General features: G+C 46.8%; 1 protein-coding gene and 1 long non-coding RNA gene across 2 annotated transcripts in view; one reads left to right on the top strand and one right to left on the bottom strand.

Moving 5' to 3' along the window:
- LOC144689199 (uncharacterized) overlaps positions 1–20113 on the top strand; it is an 81068-nt gene extending 60955 nt beyond the window's left edge. The window contains exon 2 of the long non-coding RNA XR_013578595.1: positions 20080–20113. This is a non-coding gene — a long non-coding RNA (uncharacterized LOC144689199). The remainder of the gene's footprint in view (positions 1–20079) is intronic.
- The window catches only part of LOC144689198 (tumor necrosis factor receptor superfamily member 5-like), a 29648-nt gene continuing 10535 nt past the window's right edge, over positions 6590–25702 (bottom strand). The window contains exons 2-9 of the mRNA XM_078556311.1: positions 20021–20105; positions 16883–17008; positions 16122–16271; positions 15206–15299; positions 14239–14294; positions 12089–12199; positions 9821–9858; positions 6590–7543 (exon numbers count right to left, since the gene is read on the bottom strand). Of these exons, the coding sequence (XP_078412437.1) occupies positions 7418–7543; positions 9821–9858; positions 12089–12199; positions 14239–14294; positions 15206–15299; positions 16122–16271; positions 16883–17008; positions 20021–20105 (786 nt within the window). The 3' untranslated portion in view covers positions 6590–7417. The remainder of the gene's footprint in view (positions 7544–9820; positions 9859–12088; positions 12200–14238; positions 14295–15205; positions 15300–16121; positions 16272–16882; positions 17009–20020; positions 20106–25702) is intronic.

The following is a 25702-nucleotide window of genomic DNA, read 5'->3' on the forward strand; positions in this document are numbered from 1 at the left end:
TTGGGGCCAAGCTAAGGGGTTGGGTTTAACTAATACATACCTTGTGTAAGCCTGAGGCAGTGCCCCTCCAAGCTGGCCTCAGTGGAATTCATTCCAAAGTGGGGGCCGGAAGCGGGTTGCTTTTCAGCCTGGGTTTTCATCCTCTCCTGGACTTAGAATGGGATCATTTCCAGATCCTGGTCCCATTCAAGTCACTGGTGGCTGGGAATCTATCTCCTTGAACTGCAACATTGTACAACAAGAATGTGGCTGACCTTTCTACCCTCTCCTGTGATTTGTGCAGGGACCAGCTTAAGCTTTTTTTGTTTCTCAGTCTCAAATCATCTCCTGTCCCACTTTCTCCAGTACTTTGTTAATACTACTGCCAACTGTCAGGATGTTATAATATATTATTTTATACAATGTAATTAAAAAAAGCTTCCACTTTAAGTACTAAGCTAAATTTGTAATTAACTTTTAAATGATCAAGCGATTCTCTCCTTACAATTTCTGCCCCATCATTGGAGCCTAATTAATCTACACTCCTGGGAATTCAAGCTGATTTTTCTCCCTTTCAGCAGCTTCAAACTAATCGCTTCTTTTTTGTTCCTCCAACAAGCTGGGCTCAAAATGGGGTTCTGTGGATTCCTACAGTGGGGGGGGGGGGGGGGGGTGAGGGGGTCACTATTCGTGACCTACCTGCACCCATGCTGATCGAGGTGGAGGAGGGGCGCTGGGTGGTCACTGGAACTAATGCGCCTGTAGAGTAGCTTTCCCTGAAGGCTGCCAAATAGGATGCTGTGTCCAGGTGCTCTGTCAAATTCGGGACAGCGGCCAGATTTCAGAGTCAGAATGTGCATTCAGTGAGGCCTGGGGATATGGCCGTCTGCACAGAGGGATACTGCTGCCAGTAAAGTAAGAGCTGTGAGTTGAGCCCGGGGCCCCGGGCTTTGCATGTTATGCACCCACCTCTCCCGGGCCTTGTCAATGAGAAGGATTTCTTATGGAGACGCACCACACGGAAGCAGCTAGTGGCTGGAGCCTGCAACTACATTATGACAGTTGACATAGCAAAATTGAATGGGAAATATTGACATGTTAATTTACATGGGATATACTGACAGAAAACTCTGACTAAATATCAACAGGAAATAAAGTCTTTGGACAGGAAGTGCATGGCCAAATTAAATGATTTATATATATATATTCATTTTTCTCCTTTTCATGATCCTCCCTGTACTGGGCACTGTTCCTGAGCTGAGGCAGCAGGCGAGCAATCTGGCACTTGCTGACCCTATGACCAGCCACATGAAGAAAGCATTTGCAATGGCAAGATGAACTCAGGGACTCATTATGTGGGGGGGGATCAAGGGTGTAAATTCATGTCCTTCACCAATGTGGCTCAAGAAGTGGCTGCTGAGGCCCTACACACTTACACAGCCCTGCCAAGTTTCACTCACGAGAAACAACATTAATTTAATTTGGTTTGAACATCTTACTATGGTGATAGACGTCTCTTTTAAAAATAAAGTTAGCTGGAGTTGTTTGAATGGGTTTATAACCAACACCTTCTGACAGTCACTAGTGTTGATAGGTTTGGTCCTCCCACTCTGCATAGTTTTTATGTTTATTACACACTTATTTAAATGGTAGCGGTCTTTGTCTGTTTCACTGGTATGTGGTTAAATCAGTTCTTTTAACGCTGATGATGCAGGATCTACCTTTTGGAAGTGATGTTAAACCAAGGCTTCACCTGTTCTCTCAGGTGGGCCTGGAAAACCCCACGGCATTATTTCAAATAAGAGCTAGGGGGTTATCCCCAGTGCCCTGGCCAATATTTATTCTTCAATCAGCATCACAAAAACTGATTGGTCTTTGTCAAATTGCTGTTTGTGAGAATTTTCTGTGTGCAAATTGATTGCTTACGTCACAGCCGCGACTACACTTCAAAAATACCTGAAACAAAAACAGAAAATGCTGGAAAAACTCAGCAGATCTGACAGCATCTGTGGAGAGAGAAACGGAGTTGATGTTTCCAGTCTGTATGACCCTTCTTCAGAGCAAGGTTCATACTGACTTGAAAGGTCAACTCTGTTTCTCTCTCCACAGATGCTGTCAGACCTGCCGAGTTTTTCCAGCATTTTCTGTTTTTGTTTCAGATTTCCAGCATCTGCAATATTTTGCTTCAAAAGTACCTGATTGGCTGTAAAATGCTTGGAGAAGTCTGGTGGTCAAAAAGGTGCTATATAAATGAAAGTCTTTTTTTAATGTATCATTACTGTTTGTGGGGCCTTGCAATGGGCAAATTGACTCCTGCGTTTCCTACTTTACAACAGTGATTACAGTTTAAAAGTAGATGTCAAGCACTTTGGGGGCGTCATAAGCTGTGAAAGGTCCTATTTAAATGCAAGTCTTTCTTTTTGCTTCATGGAATTGAAACTGAGCGAAAGTCAGGGCCTTCAGGGGCAGGGAGAAAATGGGAAGAGAAAATAAGATTCTAAAAATAATCACTGACATATAGGCCAGGAGTTTACGCTCACAGCGCAGACACACGGCAGTCCTGATCATTTGTGAAATGGGGGTGCGATGACATCGGGAGGGTGTCCCAACATCCTCGTGCTGCTTCGCGATATTCCGGTCAGCGGGCGCCCGCAGGAATCGGGAGTGCACCCACCAACAGTGAAAGGTCTAATTAAGGTGATATATATGGTAATTGACAGCAAGTTTGAGTGGCCCGTGCACTCATACACTCGGCAGACAAGGCACTCAGCCACGGCTTTCATGGATCCTACATCCAGGGCGGGATTAAAGGCACACAGGCAGATGCAAAGGTGAGTAGTTATGATTTTGGTTGTGAGTGGTTTGGAGCTGGTTTATTGACAGCTTCTGGTATTTTTGTGCTGTTCTGGAGAACTCTCTGCTTTGTTAGTATTTGTAGAGGCCTTCAGCCAATAAATCCCTTTAGTGCAGAAACATCAGCTCAGAAGTGGGGATTGTCTACTCTGCTGGAGGGACCTCCTCCTCAGAGGAGGAGAGGGCTAGAAGACAGAGGAGGCCAGTTGCCCACAGGCAGCGCCCCAGAGTGGGACCCATGGATGGGGAGGCATAGCCAGAAGGGATGCAGGAAATGCAAGGCAGAAGGGCCCGGAGAAGGTGCCATTATCCAGCAGACTGAGTCTACAGGCAGTGTTCCTGCTGCCTGGACATGACTGAGGTTCAGTGCCGAAGAAGGCTCCGCCTCTCCAGGGAGATTATTGGTCCAGAAATGGCCTCCGACTGTGTATGTGGCCACCCTACGCCAGTAGATCTTAAGGTGACAGTGGCCCTGAACTTTAACACCTCAGGTTCTTTCCAGGGGTCAGTGGGAGATCTATGTGGTGTCTCTCAATCGCTGCCCACAGCTGCATCAAGCTGGTCACTGACGCTCTGTTCTGAAGGGTCAGCACCTTCATTCACTTCTAGATCGACGAGGCCAGCCAGGCTGAGTGAGCCAAAGGCTTCGCTGCAGTTGCCGGATTTCACTGTACGTATGTGCCAATAAAGGTGCCAGCAGCAATAGAAAGAGGATCCACTCCCTAAACGTGCAGATTGTGTGTGGCCACAACAGTCAGATATTGCAGGTCTGTGCCAGGCATCCAGGAAGCTGCCATGATGCCTACATCCCCCATCACTTCCATCAAGGCTCTACATTGCTCCAGCTCGCTTGGATGGTTGGATCCTGGGGGAAAAGGTGGCTCATGACCCCACTGAGATGCCCAAGGGCAGAAGCCAAGAAGAACTATAATCGTAGTCATGCCTCCACAAGGACAGTGATTGAAAGGACATTAGACTGACTCAAGATGAAGTCCCGCTGCCTGGACCGCTCAGGGGGTCACTTCACTATTCTCCTGAGCATGTCTCCCTTATTGTTGTTGTCTGCTGCACACTGTACAATCTGGCTCTGTCAAAGGGGGACCCATTGGAGGATGAAGACAGCAATCCTGCTCCACAGGCTGCAGAGGACGACTCAAGTGCTGGGTCTGAGGAGGAGCCAGAGGAGACTTGATTCGGAGGACATTCGGCGAGGCATCCAAATCATGGAGTAAGGCGATGGCATGGGAAACGGCACCTCTCCTGATAAGGCAATCCTGTCAGCCTTAAGTCAAGGTCCAACCTCTGAAATAAAGCTTTCAGCCCTCCCTCTGTGTCACATGCAACTCCCAGGCCTATTCCCTATTGTAAGCATGAGGCACATGAATGTCATTGCACATGAGGAATTTTTATAATGAAGCCAAATGTACAAATTAACCAGTGCACACACGCCAACAAAACACAAACCACTCATGACAACCCTTTTGTGATATAGTGACTTACACTTCTGTTTGCGAATGCTACGTATTGGTGCCCCCACCCCACTTGCCCTCCACATTGGCAGCTGGATTGGAGGCAGCCTGCTGACTCTGAGGCCCTGTCGGCCTTGATGACCTTGGTGGCTGTTCTCTGGTTGCCAGGGCTTGTGCAGGCCCTGCCTGAGTGGCAGAGTCCAGTGCCAAGGCTGGGCACTCCTCAGTCATCATGGTGCCATCAGATGTGACAGTCACTGGCAGAGGGGCGGAGGAGCTGCTGCCACCATTCACATCAGCCTGAGAGGATCCTGCAGGTATGAGCTGCAGGGTGTCCACCAGCATGAGGCTGGTTTGAAAATCACTGCTCACCGTTGATGGACGGGCACCTAGCAGAGTTACTAGGTGCCTCATCCACTTCTCAGACTGGCAGTGCCCAGCTGAGGTCACTGCCAGTGTGTGGGCTTGCAGGTCTGAACGCAACTCTAGAAACACCTGATTGAGTTCCTGGAGCTGCCTCTCCATCAGAGTCACCACTCCCTCTGAGGCTGTGCGCTCGGAGGTCTGGGTCAACGCAGTACTCACGCTCCGCATGGACCCCTCTATAACAGAGACCATGGCACGCAGACTCTCAGGGATCTCCGCCAGATCCTTCTGCACATCCCGCTGGACATCCAGCATCTGCCACCTGATGGACGACTCCAGAGGCTCATCATCTGCCTCGGACTCAGTATCGTCCTGGTCTCCAGCAACTCTCCAACTACCGGCGCCATGGGCACTCTCGGCCTCTGCCAGCTCCTTATGTGAGTGCGATGTGCCTTCACCATTGTGCATGACCATCTGATCCGAGACGCTAATGCTCACCGACATGCCTTTATCTGTGCTGGTGCTTGGTGCAGACAGAGGGTGTGGCATGGGTGCATCTGGCATCTGTTCTTCCTCGGAGGTTAAGTGGGGGTTCCTCAGGGTCTCTTTGAGGTTGTGATGATGAGCCATCTGAGGGAGGAAGCAAAAATGTCAGCATGGACCATCATGAAAGTCTGAGGGCACGCAGTCTGCTTTCTCAATAGAATGGACATCTGGCTGAATAAATACTTTTGAATATACAAGCAACGGGAATAACTGCATTTCACCTGTCAGTCTTAAAGCAACAACCCATATCTCTGAGACACTACATAAATCTCTTCCCTTTCCATTGGACTCTTACCCTCATCCAATACCCCTGCCTCTCCTTGAATTGTAGACCTGGCTCCACACTCGCAGCCATTTCCAAAGCCTGCTCCCCCGCCTGACTGAGGATCAGCAGGTTTGGTATCCCCCTCACCAGTCCGTCCTCACTCCACTGAATTGTGACTCTTCTCCTGTAAGGGAAAAAGTGCTTCCATTAGCCCCCCCACAACATGCTGCCACATTGTAGCCTCCCCACCCCAAAGACGCAGGAACAGTCGCCCGTCACATTGTCACTCATCACCCTGACCTACATGCCACCCATGGTCTATCAAGGCACATGATGTGCCACATTGCGCTCTGCATTTCACACCCCTGAGCACCAACATGTGCTGTCACCCACAAAGGCATCTACCCAAGGTTCCAACTGGAATCAGTCCTCAACCTAGCAGAATATTAAAGGTCATTGAACCTTTTTTGGCACTCAATCCAGGCTTGGCGTACGTCATGACCGCTGACTGGGGTCACCACCTCTGTCCAGGCTTTCTTGGTGACATGAGGTGGCCTCCTCTTGCCATCCCTTGACACCAGGATGTGACGGTGGTCACTTACTGTCTCCAGTAAGGCCCACAGGCACTCAGAGAAAGAGAGAGTGGGGGGGCGCGACTGGATCCGAGCATGCCCATCACGCCTGGCATGGGATCCGGTCATCAATCTGGGACACCGGAATAGCACTTCAAATCGGTAATGGAGACAAAACGCATCACCACTGCAAACAAGCTTCCTGCAGTGCACAACACGGACTTCCAGCCTGCAGGGAGCTGCATTGAAATCCCCTGCCCATACCCTTCCTGTTCCCAGTGCCCTCCCTCTCCCCACCCCTGCCGGCAACGCTGACCCTGTCTCAGTGCGCGTTTCACACTGGCTGCGTTCGACCGCCGATCGTGGGCGGGAGCTGATTCCACATCCACTTCCGAGCCCACTGATCACACTCACATGTCACGCTAAAAATTTCAGGCCCTGAGCCTAAAACAGCGGAGACACTCCAGTGGGTCAAGTGCTTGACCTTTCAGCGACCTCCCCTCATCATAACAATTGTAATGGCCAATTCACAGGCTAGCGTTAAAGAAAATAATCTGACTTAATTAAATGACAGTCAGTTATTCATTTTATTACTTTTTACAACATTTAACATACTTTAACCACATCTGTACATGTATCAAAATATATAATGTCCAGAAAGAACTATTGAGGAGGGCTGTTGGCACGTTTGGAATCATACACAAGGGTCAGAGGCCTCAGTATTGGGGGCAGGGGGCTGGGCACAGAAGGAGGGAAAACTAAGGGTAGGAAAGAGAGAAATGCCTGTACTCGCCAATCGAATTTGTGAAAGATTTTACACCAACCGAGCCCCTCAGTCGGAATTCAGCTGCTTTTACAACCACAGATGCCTACAAAACATTAACTGGCTTCCCGACAGTTAAGGCTGGAGAGCTGCAATTGGACATTGTTGGGAGAGATGGTGCAGATTCCTCTGCTGCTTTGAGGAGGAAGCTGCAATCTGACTGCAAGAGCTTTGGGTCGGAAAAGCTTTCATCCTCACATAAAGACAGAAAGGGATCCACGTGCTGTAATTCAAGCAGCTATTTCCATGATCTATCACTGAGCAGGTGGATTAAATCATATTTATCATAGAATCATAGAATGATACAGCACCAAAGGAAGTCAATAAGGCATCATGCCAGTGTCAGTTGTTCTGAGCCAGCGCTGAAATCTTTTGATGTTGGGATTAGTAAGTTCAAGGCTGGATGTCCATACAGGTCTATGACCATGACAGAGTGATGCTGAATTCAGAGAATCCCCATGAAAACACAAAGACGTTAGCTTCATTGCGATGTCCACTGCTTTCTCCCATTGGAGCTGAGTTTAATAGTCTTTGCAGCTGCACTTTATATAGCGAGAAGCTCAGTCCCATCTTCAGTGCTCTTATCTTCATCTGCAGCCGTGGCTAATATCCTTCCATTCTCAGTCATCTCCCGCTCCTGGACTGGCATTTGAGTCTTGTCTTCGCACTTCTGTTAAAAAAGAGAGAAATAAGTTGCCAATTTATAAAGAGATAAAATACAAAAGCCAACTACATTCTTCCAAAAACAGCAATCACTCTGTTTGTGAGAGTGGAAATATACCAACCAGAAAGGGCCAAGATTGAACACCTGGTCTGGAGTCAGTTACCTGCTCTCCTCCCAAGGAGCAGTCAGGACAGTGTATCTCGAGACTAGAGGCCAGAACAGGCAGCTACTGACTCCCTCCCCTGATCACTCTCAGCGGGGACCCCTCCCCTGATCACTCTCAGCGGGGACCCCTCCCCTGATCACTCTCAGCGGGGACCCCTCCCCTGATCACTCTCAGCGGGGACCCCTCCCCTGATCACTCTCAGCCTGACCACTCTCAGCGGGGACCCCTCCCCTGATCACTCTCAGCGGGGACCCCTCCCCTGATCACTCTCAGCCTGACCACTCTCAGCGGGGACCCCTCCCCTGATCACTCTCAGCGGGGACCCCTCCCCTGATCACTCTCAGCCTGACCACTCTCAGCGGGGACCCCTCCCCTGATCACTCTCAGCGGGGACCCCTCCCCTGATCACTCTCAGCCTGACCACTCTCAGCGGGGACCCCTCTCCTGATCACTCTCAGCGGGGACCCCTCCCCTGATCACTCTCAGCGGGGACCCCTCCCCTGATCACTCTCAGCGGGGACCCCTCCCCTGATCACTCTCAGCGGGGACCCCTCCCCTGACCACTCTCAGCGGGGACCCCTCCCCTGACCACTCTCAGCGGGGACCCCTCCCCTGACCACTCTCAGCGGGGACCCCTCCCCTGACCACTCTCAGCGGGGACCCCTCCCCTGACCACTCTCAGCGGGGACCCCTCCCCTGATCACTCTCAGCGGGGACCCCTCCCCTGATCACTCTCAGCCTGACCACTCTCAGCGGGGACCCCTCCCCTGATCACTCTCAGCGGGGACCCCTCCCCTGATCACTCTCAGCCTGACCACTCTCAGCGAGGACCCCTCCCCTGATCACTCTCAGCGGGGACCCATCCCCTGATCACTCTCAGCGGGGACCCCTCTCCTGATCACTCTCAGCGGGGACCCCTCCCCTGATCACTCTCAGCGGGGACCCCTCCCCTGATCACTCTCAGCGGGGACCCCTCCCCTGATCACTCTCAGCGGGGACCCCTCCCCTGACCACTCTCAGCGGGGACCCCTCCCCTGACCACTCTCAGCGGGGACCCCTCCCCTGACCACTCTCAGCGGGGACCCCTCCCCTGACCACTCTCAGCGGGGACCCCTCCCCTGACCACTCTCAGCGGGGACCCCTCCCCTGACCACTCTCAGCGGGGACCCCTCCCCTGACCACTCTCAGCGGGGACCCCTCCCCTGACCACTCTCAGCGGGGACCCCTCCCCTGACCACTCTCAGCGGGGACCCCTCCCCTGACCACTCTCAGCGGGGACCCCTCCCCTGACCACTCTCAGCGGGGACCCCTCCCATGACCACTCTCAGCGGGGACCCCTCCCCTGACCACTCTCAGCGGGGACCCCTCCCCTGATCACTCTCAGCGGGGACCCCTCCCCTGATCACTCTCAGTGGGGACCCCTCCCCTGATCACTCTCAGCGGGGACCCCTCCCCTGATCACTCTCAGCGGGGATCCCTCCCCTGATCACTCTCAGCAGGGATCCCTCCCCTGATCACTCTCGGGGATCCCTCCCCTGATCACTCTCGGGGATCCCTCCCCTGATCACTCTCAGCGGGGACCCCTCCCCTGATCACTCTCAGCGGGGACCCCTCCCCTGATCACTCTCAGCGATCCCTCCCCTGATCACTCTCAGCGATCCCTCCCCTGATCACTCTCAGCGATCCCTCCCCGATCACTCTCAGCGATCCCTCCCCGATCACTCTCAGCGATCCCTCCCCGATCACTCTCAGCGATCCCTCCCCGATCACTCTCAGCGATCCCTCCCCGATCACTCTCAGCGATCCCTCCCCGATCACTCTCAGCGATCCCTCCCCTGATCACTCTCAGCGATCTATCCCCTGATCACCTGTGATCCCTCCCCGATCACTTTCAGTGACTCCTACTCTGATCACTCTCAGTGATCCCACCCCGATCACTCTCAGCGACCTTTCCCCTGATCACCTGTGATCCCTCCCCGATCACTCTCAGCAACTCCTCCCCTGATCACTCTCAGTAATTCCTGTTCCAATTCACTTTCAGGCTCAAATGTAAAATATGTGGTCAAATTGGTGGTCAAAATGGATGCTACAAAAGTCAATGATAATACCAAACTTACCAGCCTGTTGATGAGATGCCTTATTTTAATCCGATTTTCTGAAAGAGAGAGAATGAGAAGGTAATCATTTGTTGGACTGTACCCTGCACCCTATACCCTGTAACATGCACCCTGTAAACTGTACCCTGCACCCTATACCCTGCACCCCGTAACCTGTACCCTGCACCCCGTAACCTGTACCCTGTAACCTGTACCCTACACCAGTATCCTGTACCCTGCAACCTTTACCCCGCACCCTACACCCTGTAACCTGCACCCTGCACCCCGTAACCTGCACCCTGCACCCCGTAACCTGCACCCTGCACCCCGTAACCTGCACCCTGTAACCTGCACCCTGTACCCCGTAACCTGCACCCTGTACCCCGTAACCTGCACCCCGTAACCTGCACCCTGCACCCCGTAACCTGCACCCTGTAACCTGCACCCTGTAACCTGCACCCTGTACCCCGTAACCTGCACCCCGTAACCTTTACCCTGCACCTTGTAACCTACACCCTATAACCTGCATCCTGCACCCCATAACCTGTACCCTACACCCTGTATCCTGTACCCTGCACCCTGTAATCTTTACCCTGTACCCTTGGCCTGTAACTTGCACCCTGCACCCTGTACCCTGCGCCCTGTACCTTGCACCCTATAACCAGTAATCTGCACGTGTACCAGCTTAGGACAGGAAAAGGTCTGTATAAAATGATGAAGGTCTCCTTCTCTGCTGGATGTGAGATGGGTTTGTAATGTCCTTACACAGCTCCCAGTGGACATGATCCACACACATAATTAAGGACAAGTAATTCTTTTCAAGCGCACAAATCCCATAAATAATATCTGACCAATGAATGTGACATTGGTGGGTGTTGGTTGAGGGAGAAAAATTAGTTAGGACTTGAAGAGAGTTCCATACTCCCCTTCAAACCGTGCCAATGGGATGTCTCACATCCACCCAAAGAGGCAGATGAAGCTTTGGTTTAACATTTCTTCTGAAAGGCTAGATTTCTGACACTAATTGTAACTATATTGGTGAACAGAAAAGGCACAGGATGACGAGTATTAGAATTAAACATTGTCACACTAGAGTGGTAGGGGATGTTCTTCTCAGGTTAGACACAAGGCACCCTGTTGGATCAGAGTAGAGGGAGTTTTGTCCCATATCTAACCCTGTGCTGAACTGCACTTGGAGTGTTTGATGGGGACAGTACAGAGGGAGCTTTACTCTGTATCTAACCCTGTGCTGTGCCTGCCCTAGGAGCATTTAATGGGGACAGTGTAGAGGGCTTTTGACTCTGTATCTAACCTCGTGCTTTACCTGCCCTGGGAGTGTTTGATGTGGACAGTGTAGAGGGAGCTTTACTCTGTATCTAACCCCGTGCTGTACCTGCCCTGACAGCGTTTAATGGGGACAGTGTAGAGGGGTTTTTACTCTGTATCTAACCCTGTGCTGTACCGGCCCTGGGAGTGTTTGTTGGGGATAATGTAGAGGGGTTTTTACTCTGTATCTAACCCTGTGCTGTACCTGCCCTGGAAGCGTTTGATGGGGACAGTGTAGAGGGGTTTTTACTTTGTATCTAACCCTGTGCTGTACCGGCCCTGGGAGTGTTTGTTGGGGATAGTGTAGAGGGGTTTTTACTCTGTATCTAACCCTGTGCTGTACCTGCCCTGGGAGCGTTTGATGTGGACAGTGTAGAGGGAGCTTTACTCTGTATCTAACCCTGTGCTGTACCTGCCCTGGGAGTGTTTGATGTGGACAGTGTAGAGGGAGCTTTACTCTGTATCTAACCCTGTGCTGTACCTGCCCTGGGAATGTTTGATGTGGACAGTGTAGAGGGAGCTTTACTCTGTATCTAACCCTGTGCTGTACCTGCCCTGGGAGTGTTTGATGGGGACAGTGTAGAGGGGTTTTTACTCTGTATCTAACCCCGTGCTGTACCTGCCCTGGGAGTGTTTGATGGGGACAGTGTAGAGGGGTTTTTACTCTGTATCTAACCCTGTGCTGTACCTGCCCTGGGAGTGTTTGATGGGGACAGTGTAGAGGGGTTTTTACTCTGTATCTAACCCTGTGCTGTACCTGTCTTGGGAGTGTTTGATGAGGACAGTGTAGAGGGGTTTTTACTCCGTATCTAACCCTGTGCTGTACCTATCCTGGGAGTGTTTGATATAGACAATGAACACCCAAAATGGAGAGTGCCACATTTCTCAGGTCCAACTTCCTTCAGTTTGACAAGCATAAAATTCACAATAACATACACAAGATGAAAGGTCTTAACCACTTACCTTTATTATATCCAATGTATATGAAGGAAAACAATATGATGATAAAAAGCACTACACTCAGGAGTGCAATCACTGTGATTAATTTTCCTTTAGATGGAACTTCTGTGGTACCTGCAAAGAAGCAGAATATACAGCGTTTAACACATTTCATCCCTCCATCTCAATTTTTTATTTATCTGCAGCTTGAGAGGTCAAATTTTCCTAGCAACCTAAAATCACCTTAAAATGGTCACAGGGAGGTATGAGTGAGAGCACTGCTCTTATCGGCTTATCTCCGTTTCCTCCCTCTCACTGTGGGCAAGCAGCTTTGGGGCCAGATGTGGAAGCTCACTGTGTGGCAGGTGGAATGCAACCTGATGGAGGAAGATAATTCCGTCTCACTGAGAGGAGAAAGGGAGATAGCAGAACGTGCCAATTGGGGAAGAGATGTAATTCTACCTCCTGGAGCAAGATGGCTGAATTCATCATGAGGAGAATGAGGGGTGAAAATTTACCTCGCTAAGCAAGACATCAGAGTTCACCAGCCTCCCCCTATTAATCAATGATATGGTGCAGTATCGCACCAACACACAGTGCCACCAGGCTATCCAATATCAGGGGCTTAAATCCAACATCTATGCAGAAATTTAGAGTTTGATGCCTAAGCCTTAATTATACTGTAATTAGGTCCAAATCTAATTGGAGACATGTGCACCCATTAAATCCAGCACTGAAATGACATGGGGTGTGGGCATCACTGACAAGGCCAGCACTTATTGCCCATCCCTAACTGCCCTTGAACTGAGTGGCTTGCTAGGCTAGTTCAGAGTCAACCACATTGCTGTGGGTCTGGAGTCACATGTAGGCCAGAACGGGTAAGGATGGCAGATTTCCTTCCCTAAAGGCATTCGTGAACCAGGTGGGTTTTTACAATGATTGATGATAGCTTCATGGTCCCCATTACTGAGACTAGCTTTACAGTTCAGGTTTGTTAAATGAATTTAAATTCCACCAGCTGACATGGTGGGATTTGAACCCATGTCCCCAGAGCGTTAGCCTGGGCCTCTGGGTTACTAATAAAACCAGAAAATGCTGCAAAAACTCAGCAGGTCTGACAACATCAGTGGAGGGAGAAACAGAGTTAACGTTTCAAGTCCATATGACTCTGAAGAAGGGTCATACGGACTCGAAACGTTAACTTGAAACGTTAACTCTGTTTCTTTCTCCACAGATGCTGTTAGGCCTGCTGAGTTTTTCCAGCACTTTCTGTTTTTATTTCCGATTTCCAGCATCCGCAGTATTTTGCTTTTACCTCTGGATTACTAGTCCAGTAGCATTGCCACTATCCCCAGTGCCCCAGTTTCAGAATCTGTTGCCTTCTGTTGTTCAAAGCAAGCTATACACATCAGTCAAACCCACGGTGGCAGGGCCCACTGTGCTACTAGTTAAAGGAAAGCAAAAAAATCTCATTTGTTCCCTCAATTTTCTCTTCCACGTGATATTCTAGGGTCCCAGGTGTGCCTTTGTATTGTCAAGGATGCTGAAGAGAGGCAGATGGGTTGAAAGCATGCAGCATACCTCAGTTCACCAGGAACATTCCTCAGAAGCATTAAAAAAAACCCTGGCTGCAGGATTAGGTGTCAGGCTGAGTTAGGGTCTGCCCACCTCACTGAGGCCCCAACATTCCACGGCCAACTCTTTTCAGCATCACTGGATTGGTCATGTCACGAGCCAAGACTTTCTAATTCAGACCATTTTTTAACTTGAGAATTCGTGACACCCCTCCATTCCCCCCAGATTGAGAGAAGTTGGGTGTAAAACAAGATAAATGAAGAAGCAATGGTTAGACTGCACCAAGCATGGGTTTTAAAAGCCCCTAGATTTTTGGATGCAAAGATGATTCAGAAATAAGATTGACATTTTTGAGTTCATACAAAGAATGTTTTAGGTAATGAAAGTGGGAGTAATTTTAATTTTGGGAAATCATGTAAACAGGAGATGTTAGACCGGCTGTCCATTATTCATCTATCCTCATTTTAATTTTCATTGACATTCCTTGGGCAATTTCCACTGAACCAAAGTCAAAATTATTCCCAGTGGGTCTGGATAGTTTGTAATAGTTCCCCACTTCCCAAAAAGCTAGAGGAAACAAAATCTCTTTACAGACTCACCACATTTCACATCTTTTGTTGCAGTTCCATTTTCCAGCATTTGGAGTGACCTACAGCTAAAGGAGAAAATTGAAAGTACAATTATTGTTTTCCTTCTCTTTTTAGTTGCCGCTACCCAGAGAGCCTTGCCTCCGTACAACTGCTCAGCTGCTATCCGTTTAGATAGTCAATAAGGCAGCTCCAGATTTGTGAAAAATTCCAGCAGGAGTGCGCTTTCACATTTGGTCAGCAGGCGGTGCTGTTCTGCAGGACAATGTCCAGACCAAGGCAGTCACTAGAACAGTTAGAGAAGTGAAAGGGAAGCTTAGCACAGTGGACTTTACCTGCCTGTACCCAAACACCCCCACTGTGAGCTGCCCCTCTAATACCCAAACACCCCCACTGTGAGCTGCCCCTCTAATACCCAAACTCACCCACTGTGAGCTGCCCCTCTAATACCCAAATTCACCCATAGAAACGCACACTCGGGTAGTCAGATAACCCTATCAAACTTAACTGTCTCATACCCTAAATCTCCCAGTGAAACCTACCCCTCTAACGCCTCTCTTGTGAAATCTTAATCCTTGTATACCTAAAATCTCTCAATAAAATTCACCCTAAAATATCTCCTCCTCCTATTAAAACCCTTCCCTTTAGGTGCCTAACTCTCCATTAAAAACAATCCCTTGAATACCCTGGCTCTCCCATCAAAACTGAACTGTCTTGTTTTTTTAACTGTCCCATCACAGCAGACTTTTTTGAACAATACATAATTGAGATTTTTATATTGTTGCTTTTATCACTTCCCTTGACTAGGGGTTCTAGGTGGAATCAATGCACCCTCATCTCCCAGCAAGGCTAAGGTTGCAAAGGCAGCATAACCATGTCACTGTACTACACCCTTGTGCAATAAGGCCATCCAGTAGCTGTTTTGATAATTTTATGGAGAATTATTTCTGGGATGTCCCAGCATCATATCCAGACTTACTCGCTCCATTTCCTGCAGGGCTCCAATTTAGAAGACACGTTTGAAAAATATCCAGCTTCACATTTCTCACATACTGGCCTTGTGAAACTCCCACCTAATAAGCAAAAACAAAAGGCACAACATCATTTAGAATTATATTCCACATGCCATGGGGCTGACACTTCTATTTGAAAAGCACTTAGAAATATTGCAATACAGAATTTTATCACCACTTTAGACCCCTCCGTGCCACAACAATAACTTGCATTTAATATAGCACCATTAACGTAGCAAAGACTGCCCAAGGTGTAGTCTGAGAAAAATTGACGCTGAGCCTAAGAAGGAGGTACTGAGGCAGGGACATTAGGACATGTGATTAAAACTTTGGCCAAAGAGTGGCATAAAAGAGAAGAGAGACAGGAAATTTAAGGAGGAAATTCCAGAGCTTAAGCATTTAGGCAGCTGAAGACACAGCTGCCCATGGCTGGGTGAAGGGAGTAGGGAATGCACACAAGGTCAAAATTGGAGGAATGCAGCACTCCCAGAGGGTTGTGGGGCTGGAGGAAGTTTCTGAGGTAGGAAAGGGTGAGGTCACAAGAGGGATTTGAACCCAAGAGCAGGAATGTTAAATTTGAGGCATTGTTGGACTGAACCCCAATGCGAGCACAGTGGCAATGAGTGAATGGGTCTTGGTGCAAGTTGGGATACAGGCAGCAGAGTTTTGGGTGAGCTGAGGTTTACAGAGCTGATAGAAAATAAACAGGTTGCTTGGGCCTAATGGCCTCTTCCCATTGTTAAGCAGTCTGGTGTTCATTTAATTCACAAAGTCATGACCCAATACTTTGTTAACTCTCTGAGTCTAAACGAGGATCCAGTACACCTGATGCTCTTCCCTCCATGGCCCAGCAGTGCGAGGGCCACCTGTGGTGAGTTTTACCTTCTTTGTAAACGACTCCATTTCCAGGTCCACAGATTTCGTTGTCTTTACAAATCTCGCAATCCTTATTTACACAGTACTTTCCTAACTGGCACTGGCAGATGGTGTCCGAGGTACTAGTGCCAGGCTTCTCTATCACAAATCCTCCATCTGAAGAGATAGGGGGAGAGAGAGAGAGAAAGAGGGACAGAGTCAAAGGAGAAAAAACTGACAGCAACAATGAGGGATGAACATGCCTATTTGATATACCAAATAATACAACTGTGAAAGCAAGTTATAACTGGTTAATTATATTATCCGATTATTAAATGAACAGCATATTTGCAGTGTTTGGTAAAATAGTTTTCATCTGTTCACAAACTTGCTCTCACTTTCAAACAACACAACCAAATTGTTGATGCAGCTTTCCCCATGAAATGGTTGGCCAAGTACTTTTTAATGAAGGTGGTGCCAATTTGATTGTGATGCCCCCTGGTGGTCAAATGGTCTGGTGACACTCAGTGTCTGGGCTCACACCTGAAGACTGGGCATTCGGATGGGATACTGGAGCTGGGGGAGGGCATTGTTAATCCGAAACTCAATTCAGTCTTTTCAGAGACAATGGAGGGGCAAATGAGCAGTAGAATTACACCTAACCAGAATTGGTGCAGATACATTACTTAAGGTCAAAGTCTGTACCGGGGACAAGTAAATTGTCACTTCCTCCCTTTGCAGGAACTGGATTCTAACCAATGAGGCACGAGTCAGTAATTGATACTTACTATTGTTACAGCTTTTGTGTAGTTGACAATGGTCCAATGTGTTCCACTCTGACTGATAATGGTCAGGGCCACAAGGTTGACATTCTGAGTCCTTTGTAGCTGTGCATTCATTGCTCATGTACATTCCTGCAAACAACAAACAATTCCACGCCCTCAGCAAGAGCAATTACACTCAGCAGTATGGAGAAATCTGTCCTTAATTTTAGTCACACCATAAAAAATCTCAGATGAAAGGTCATCGACCTGAAATGTTTCTCGCTCACAGCTGCTGACAGCTAAACCTCCTGAGAGTGTCTGGCATTTTCTGTTTTATCCCAGATTTCCAGCATCCGCAGCATTTTGCTTTTCTGTCCCCTCCTCAACCCACTATAAACAGGTGGGTGCGATGTTCTAGATCTCTGAATCCTCCACCAACCTTATTCATCCTACAGACTCCTCCACTAGCTCAGTGGGCAACTGGGCCATATAGCATTCTCCTAACCCATACAAACATGTAGAGAAGATCCCCCAGTGCAGCTTACAGTTGTTATCTGACCTCAATTCTGATCATGACAGGGGCACAAGTTTTCCTGTCTTGACAAATTTGGGTTAGAGCGGATTCTCCTCCTGAGTGCAAAACGCAAGTGAGGACAGAATTGGCCAGTCAAACCCACTGCAGGCACACAACTGAAACATGGCCATTGACGAACAGCAGTGAGGATAATGGAACCATGCAAGAGCCTGTAGAAAGGCTAAGAGAGCTGGCCATAATGGCTACTGCCAATTGTGGGGACTTTTTTTTCCTTTATCTTTTCATGGGATGTGGGTGTCACTGGCAAGGTCAGTATTTATTGCCCATCACTAATTGTCTTTGATCTGAGTGGCTTGCTAGGCCATTCCAGAGGGCAATTAAGAGTCAACCACATTGCTGTGTGTCTGGAGTCACATGTAGGCTGGGTAAGGACAGCAGATTTCCTTCCCAAAAGGACATGCGTGAACCAAATGGGTTTTTAAAACAAAAAAATGATGGTTTCATAGTCACCATTACTGAGACTAGCTTTCAATTCCAGATTTATTTATGGATTTAAACTCATTGTGGGACTTGGACCTATGCGGTCAGAGAATTCACCTGAGCCTCTAGAGTGCTAGACCAGTGACTTTACCATTACACCACCATCTCCCCCTTGGTAGCTAATTAGAAAGTACCGCAGGAGGAAATTCTTTATATGCCAGCGTTACCCCCTCCTCAGTCCCTCTGGCTGTTAACTCCATCAGTTATTTCTCCCTCTCTCAGATCCCAGCCAGGACTAATGAGTGGAGTCTTCTGAGGCAGCCCCACTGTGTTTATCAATTGGGCCCAGCATTAGAATGTGCCTCTCCTCACTGAGCAAACAATGTTGTTGTTGCAGGATGACTGTCGTGCTGATGAAATGAGAACTAATTTATTCACCTGTGTTTTGTATAAAACCGAAAAGAAAAGAATGCAGAAGGAAAGTATAAATAACTAAATGTAAGAGAAGAAGTGACACAGTGAATGCAACCAGCACAGCCATTCTAAATGAACATAGCCAGACAGGTTGTTTCAGTCAGAGGCAAGGAAGAGGGCAGCAATATAGGGTAGCAAGAGGCCAGCTAGCTCCCCATTACTATTCCCTTAAATGTGCATCTTGAGTCTCAATACATTTGATATTCATTTTTATCTACATTTTGCAGTGAAACAAAATAACATATAATGAGCACCTTTTATGACCTCGGGCCATCCTACAGCGGCGTTCAGCCAATGAAATACTGTTGCAGTGTTTTAAATAGACTGCTGCTTTTCCCAAGTTATGTGCAGCAATGTCCCTCAAACAGTAATGAGATAATAACCAGGTCATCTGTTTCTTTAATGATGTCGTTTGAAGGGAAAATATTGACCAAGACACTAGGGAGAACTCCCCTGCTCTTCTATGAAATAGTGTCATGGGATCTTTTACATCCACCTGAGAGAGCAGACAAGGCCTTGGCTTTGACAGGACCTCAGTTAGAATCTCATCTGAAAGATAGCCTCTCAATGAGGGCTCCCTCAGTACTGCACTGAAGTGTCAGCCTAGATTTTGTTCTCAAGTCTCTGCAGTGGGTCTTGAACCCATAATTTTCTGACTCAAAGGTGAGAATGTTACCAGTGAACCAAGCCTGACATTCATTTATCAGGTTGAGAGTTGCTGGTGCTTGAAATGAAATATGATGCATTTCAGGCATCCACATCAGGTAAGTATGGACTAAACCTCTGTCTTTACTACCCTGACCTCAGCACAGCTCCCCTTATTCATTTCCCACCTAAACCATTTGCAGCCTCTCCACATTAGGTTAGTGCCCAGTTAGGGTTACTGTTGTGTTGTGGGGTCATGGTTTCTGTTGACAGGATGGAGTGCTGCCACACTTATTTGTTGCCAAAACCCTCACAAGCCAACACATAAGGGGATTTCATCCCTTCAACACAGGCTAGATTTGAACTTTGAAGTGAAAAATTACTGTCTAAACCGTTACCTCTTACCTCACTCTGGAATGCCCCTTCCACCATTACACTTCCTCCCTTGCCATAAGTGAAAACTGCGCCTTAGGAAGGAGACACTTGCCTTGGAGAGGGAGCAGTACAGATTCAACACAATGATACCAGGGCTAAAAGGCTTAAATTCAGAGGACAGGTTGTACAGACAAGGCTTGCATTTCCTATTCCTTCAAACACGGAAGATTAAAGGGTGAGCTAACTTAAGTGTTTAAGGCGATTCAACAATTTGATAGAGAGAAACTATTTCCTCTAGCGGGGAATCCAAAGCAAAGGGGCCATAACCTTAAAATGAGAGCTAGGCTGTTCAAGAGTGCTGTCAGGAAGCACTTCTTCATTCAAAGGTTAGTGGAAATCTGGAATTCACTCCCACAAAAAACTATCAAAGGTTGGGGATCAATTGAAAATTTCAAAACTGAGATTGATAGGTTTTTGACAAGCAAGGTTATGAAGGGAACCGAGGCAGGTAGATGAAGTTAAGATTCAGGCTAGCTATGATATAATTGAATGGTGAAGCAGATTTGAGGGACCTGAATAAGCTATTCCTGTTACCATGTGCTGATAGCTCAGATCCTTGTTTCAACCATGGTTATTGTGATGTCATTACTCACCAGGTGGGCATTTTGTGCAACACTTGTTAAACTTTGAGTACCGGGAACCGTCGTTGCAGGTGCCGCTCGAAGCAAGTTGACAAACCTGAGAAAGAAGCACAGGCACAGAAAGAAAAATCAGAATCAGCATCCACAGTCCAGTCAAATCCATCTAACCATGCATAAACTCAACATCATCCTGCATTTCAATCCTAACATTTTTTTTATTTATTCTTTCCTGGGGTGTGCCACCTATGGCAATGCCAACCTTTGTTACCCATCCCTAATTGCCCTTGAGATGAGTGGCTTGCTAGGCCATTTCAGAGGGCAGTTAAGAGTCAAGTACATTGCTGTGGGGTCTGGAGTCACATGTAGGTAAGGACAGCAGATTTCCTTCCCTGAAGGGACATTAGTGAACCAGATGGGTTTTTATGACAATCAATGAGACTAGCTAGCTTTATATTCTAGATTTATTAATTGAATTTAAATTCCACCAGCTGCTATGGTGGGATTTGAACCCATTTCCTAGAGCATTAGCTTGATCTTTCTGGATTGCTAGTCCAGTGACATTACCACTACGCCAGCATCATCCCTCACGTTTTAGCTTAATTTAGCATATTTTAAATTGGCAGGGAACGAAGATCTCACTTGCATCCAAGACACATATAAATTCAGCTGCTCAAATGGGTATGATTTATGGTAATGGAAATTAGACATCTTCCTAAGCTTCTCCATTTTGCTACCTCTATCTCTTCCTTTAAAATGCTCCTTGAAACCTGTCCTAATGTCTCCTGTATTGGCAAATGTTATCTGATTACACTCCTGTGAAGTGCCTTAGGATGTTTCACCTTGTTAAAGGTGCTATCTAATGCAAGTTGTTGTTGTTGACATTAATTGGAACCAAAGCTTTTACTAGAACATTCCCAATTGCGACTTGTTCTCCTCCTGCCCTGCTGATCTGAAGTTGTACCTCTAACTATTTATTTTAATTTGCACCCCTCTCCCCAGCCAATGTTCCCTCCTTTCCTTTTCCCCTGAAAATCCTGATCCTTGAGTGCCATTCTGCTCGTGTAGCCCGAGCCAATCTTGCTCGGTATTTTGGTCAAGGCTGGCAGCACAGCTGAAATCGTCCTTTCCCAAAGTGGGCACTGGCTCACTCTCTAGCGGGTGTAACAGGACCCCACCTGACTGATTCCCTGCCCCCACCCCCATGCCACCTAGGCCAACACTTGAGACCAATGATAGAGCCACTGGCCAAGATCACCAAACTCAGCCCAGAACAGTGACGGACCATTTTCTAGTCAATTAAAAGATATATGGCCTGTTCCTAAACATTGACTGCGTCACCATGACACAGGGTTTGACAAGGCAATATTCGAAAAAAGAGGAATCACTTTTGTTAGAAAATCTCTGACTTCAGGAATCCAAAAAGTTTCCAAATTTCAGGTGATTGACAGGGAAACAAGTACTTCCTCATAACTGAAAAATCCCAAATACATTTCAGTCTCGACACTAAATTACAAATGCTATTTGAGTTAATTGAGACTACAGATATCAGTCAGCACAGCCTTCTGCTGTTTGCTTGGTTGCCTTCAGAAATGAGAACGGAATTTCCCACAGTTTTTATCCTTACATTGGCCCAAGCTGTCATTTCTCTGGGGTTTTTTTGCCTCTACCAAGAGATAGCGTGAGTGGGAAAGAAGGGAGAGGTTTATGGTGCATGTCTGGATGAAATAAGGCTGATGATCAGCTGATGTGTTCTGATCCTTTTCCGTTTGTTTATCTCAGTGCTCTGACTTTGGATGCCGTGTTTTTCTCTACCTATCCCCCTGGTGTTTGTGTCACCGCAGTAATTTTAGATTAAAATTAACTGGTGTGTTAGGTTATAATTATTCCCGCTCTCTTTTACTCTATAAAATTCTCCTTTTTCTCCTGAACGCACAGACTCTTTCTGGGGTATGACCTCATGTGGTTTACTGCCCTCCTGCACTATACTTTATGATTGTGCTTTGGGTGTGAGCAGCCATTGAGTGCAGCATCAGAGTTTGTCCAGAATCTGTCCAGTGTGCACTTTCCATCAGCTCTCACTGGATAGCAGGCAGGCACTTTGACTGATTTTCCTCTCCATAGCCTCAGCGCGCTGAGATCACTTGTAACCCCTCTACTACTGACCAGGACCTGCGAGACCAGGTAAGGAATCTACGAAGGATCATCCATTGTTTAGGGCTCAGATCTACAATAGATACTACTGTTACCACCTGACCACTGGGGGGGGGCGCAGTTTATGATGGGTTAGAATTATGGAATCATAACAGCCAAGATATTACAGTCCCACTTCCCTGCTCTTTCCCCAGTGTCCTACCATTTTTTTCCTGTTTGGGTATCTGTCCAGTTCACACTGGGAAGTTATTCCCTTTCAGATCGTAACAAGTTGTTACATCAAAAATACATTTTTATTATTGACAACCAATGCCCTTCTTTTGGCCAAACACACACTACTACCTAGATATTGGCCAAAAAAGGCTTTAACCCCAGCCGGTGCTGAATTAGGTGAATTCAGTGAGGGCCACAATTGAATGAGGGAGAACAAGAAAATTATCTGCTCTGAAGAAGAGTCACAGGGACTCAAAACGTTAACTCTGTTTTTCTCTCCGCTGATGCTGCCAGACCTGCTGAGCTTTTTCCAGCATTTTCCGTTTTTATTTCAGATTTCCAGCATCCACAGTATTTTGCTTTTATCTTAAGAGAATTGTCCATCTCCTTTTCATTTGGAGTGGGCTCCTGATGGTGACACACATTGACACGCATCATAAAAATGCTCAACCCTACTTTCTTCATACCAAATTCTGCTCCCGAGTGAGTAGATCACCTCATGATGTGGCACTTGAACTGTCAGCCTAGATTTGGTCATCCAGTTTCTGGACTGGCCTTCTGACTCTGAGGTGAGTGCTGACTCTGAGCCAAGGCTAACATGTGATGGCTGCTGGAGTCTATGAAACAGGACAGCAGCAGGCAAAGCTAAACCAGCAGGAAAAGAGGGGAGAAAGTGAGAGCAGGCAGAAACAATAGAAATATTACAAAAAATTAAAATGTAAGCAAGTTCCTAACCATTTCAAATTAGTGATAAGAGGAGATTTTCACGCAGAATTCCACTCTTCAGTTACTATACATTTTAACAGAGAAGTTTTAAAACAAAGTTTATTCTGACCTTTCACTGCTCAAATGTATCTGTTATGATTTTTGCAATTTGTCAACATTTTTCTGAGGATTACCTCTTACTGAAAACACTGTAGTCATTGTATTCCGAAGCTGTAATCCACTGCAAAAATGTTGCTCCACTCACTACAACAACTTATTGTTTACACCAGAGAAAAACTACTCAAATGGGTTACAACTAAACAAAGGTAAATGCGTGTGTCTTGTGTCTTGTAAAAAGTGATTTTCACTGTCCAGTTCTGGAGGGGCTTTGCTATTAGGTTAAGTCCAGTTGTGCAGCTGGCAAATTATAGATTCAGTTCATATGTCAAGTTTCTTAATGAGTCATTTGCTTTGTATTAAATGAATCAGGACTATCAACAATGTAGGTACAGCACACCCTCCAATGCTGCATGTGTAAGTTAACCTAAGCTCTCAACAATGTGGAATAAGAGTGCCGATTATTACAGGGCTTGTTTGACTGTTTGCAGGGAGAGAAATAAATAGTTTGGGGACTCTCAGTCCAGTTCTTTGAACCCACAGCACAGAAGCCAATCCTAACTTCAAACCCTAACATCTGGTACTACTTCGTACAGGTGATTCTGCTGATAAATTCCTGAATATTGCTTAATAATTTACCAGACAAAAAGTAATTTTCTTATGAAATTGAGGGGGAAATACTTCCCATAGCTTTCTGACTAAAAATCACATCTCTCCTGTCAGTATTTTTTTTGTCATTCTTTCATGGGATGTGGGCATCACTGGCAAGGCCCTTGAAATGGCCTGTCATTGCAGAGGGTAGTTAAGAGTCAGCCACATTGCTGTGAGTCTCGGAGTCACATGTAGGCCAGACCAGGTGAGGACAGCAGATTTCCTTCCCTAAAGGACATTAGTGAACCAGATGGGTTTTTACAACAATTGATGATAGTTATCATAGCCACCATTACTAAGACTAGCTTTCAATTCCACATTTATTCATTAATTGTATTTAAATTTCACCAGCTACTATGGTGGGATTTGAACTCATGACCCCAGAGTATTAATCAGGGTCTCTGGATTACTAGTCCATTACATTACCACTACACCACTGCTGCCATAAATGTTTTATACTGTACATGCCATGGTGATGGCACACTCATATTGGGACAATATTTTTGTCGGGGAAAGAAATGAAGCATAACGTTGATTTTCTTAAATGATGGTTTTCTTGAAGCATTACTATAGGGATTAAAAGTTTCAAACTGCAGCAAGTCAGTCTTTTATTCCTAGTTAGGTATTGATAGGGATGTTCTGCTAGAGTAAATAGGGAGAAACTGTTGCCACTGGCAGAGGATACAGATTTAAGGTAAATAGCAAAAGCACCAGGGTATATGCAGTGAGTTGTGACAATCAGGGATTCATTGCCTGAAAAGGTGGTGGAAGCAGATTCAATCCTAACTTTCAAAAGAGAATTGGATATATACTTGAAGGGGAAACATTTGCAGAGCGATAGGGAGCCAGCAGTGAGTGAAATCAATTGGATAATGCTTTCAAAGAGCAGGTGCAGGCATGATGGACCAAATGACCTCCTTCTGCACCATATGATTCTATGAATCTCGGTATGCAGCAGTGATACATACCGAGTATGTATCGGTACGTATGCCTCACAGAAGACTGAGATCAGCATTTAAAGAGCAACTCAGGTCACTCATTGTTCATTAAAACCAAGATCGCAACCGTGCATAATCAACAATAAAGAAAATAACTTGCATTTAAACAGCACCTTTCACATCTTAAGGACATCCACAAGCACTTTACAGCCATTGAACTACCTTTGAAGTGCAGTCACTGTTGCTGTGTAGGAAAATGCAAAAACCATCGGCATACAGCAGGTTCCCAGAAACAATGAAATGAGCATCTAGATATTCTAATTTCAGTGGTGTTGATTGAGGGTTCACTATTGTTCAGGACATCAGGAGAACTCACCTGCTCTTCACTGAGTGGTGCCTGAGAGGGCAGACAGGGCATCAGTTTAAAATCTCATCCAAAATGCAGCAATGCCCACAATGAAGCGCTCCCTCAGTACTGCAAGTCCTGAAGCGGGACAAGCTCCAGTACAAGACTGAAACTTTAGCCTGTGGCATTCTACCTCAGAGGTAAAAGCGTGATGACAGAGTTTAGATTTTATACACAGTAAGGTCCACCAAACAGCACTGCAACAAGTGATTAGTTGAATGCTGTTTTTTGGTGATATTGGAAGGAATCGGAGAGCTCAATGCTCTACCCCCAGTGGTGCCATGGGACCTTTAACATACACCTAAATCAGGACCTTGGTTCAACATCTCCTCAGTTAGTACTGCAGTATTCCTTCAGTGGCACCTTTAATTATAAACTCCAACTCATGATGAATGGGACTTAAATTCACAAACTTCTGGCCCAAATTTAAACAGTCTGACAATTAAATTAAAAATTGTCTGCAGTGAACTTTTGAGGGAATGCTTAAGGCAGATTCCACTTGTGAATTCCTGG

This window comes from Cetorhinus maximus, chromosome 13 (assembly GCF_964194155.1).
Source record: "Cetorhinus maximus chromosome 13, sCetMax3.hap1.1, whole genome shotgun sequence".
NCBI lineage: Eukaryota > Metazoa > Chordata > Chondrichthyes > Lamniformes > Cetorhinidae > Cetorhinus > Cetorhinus maximus.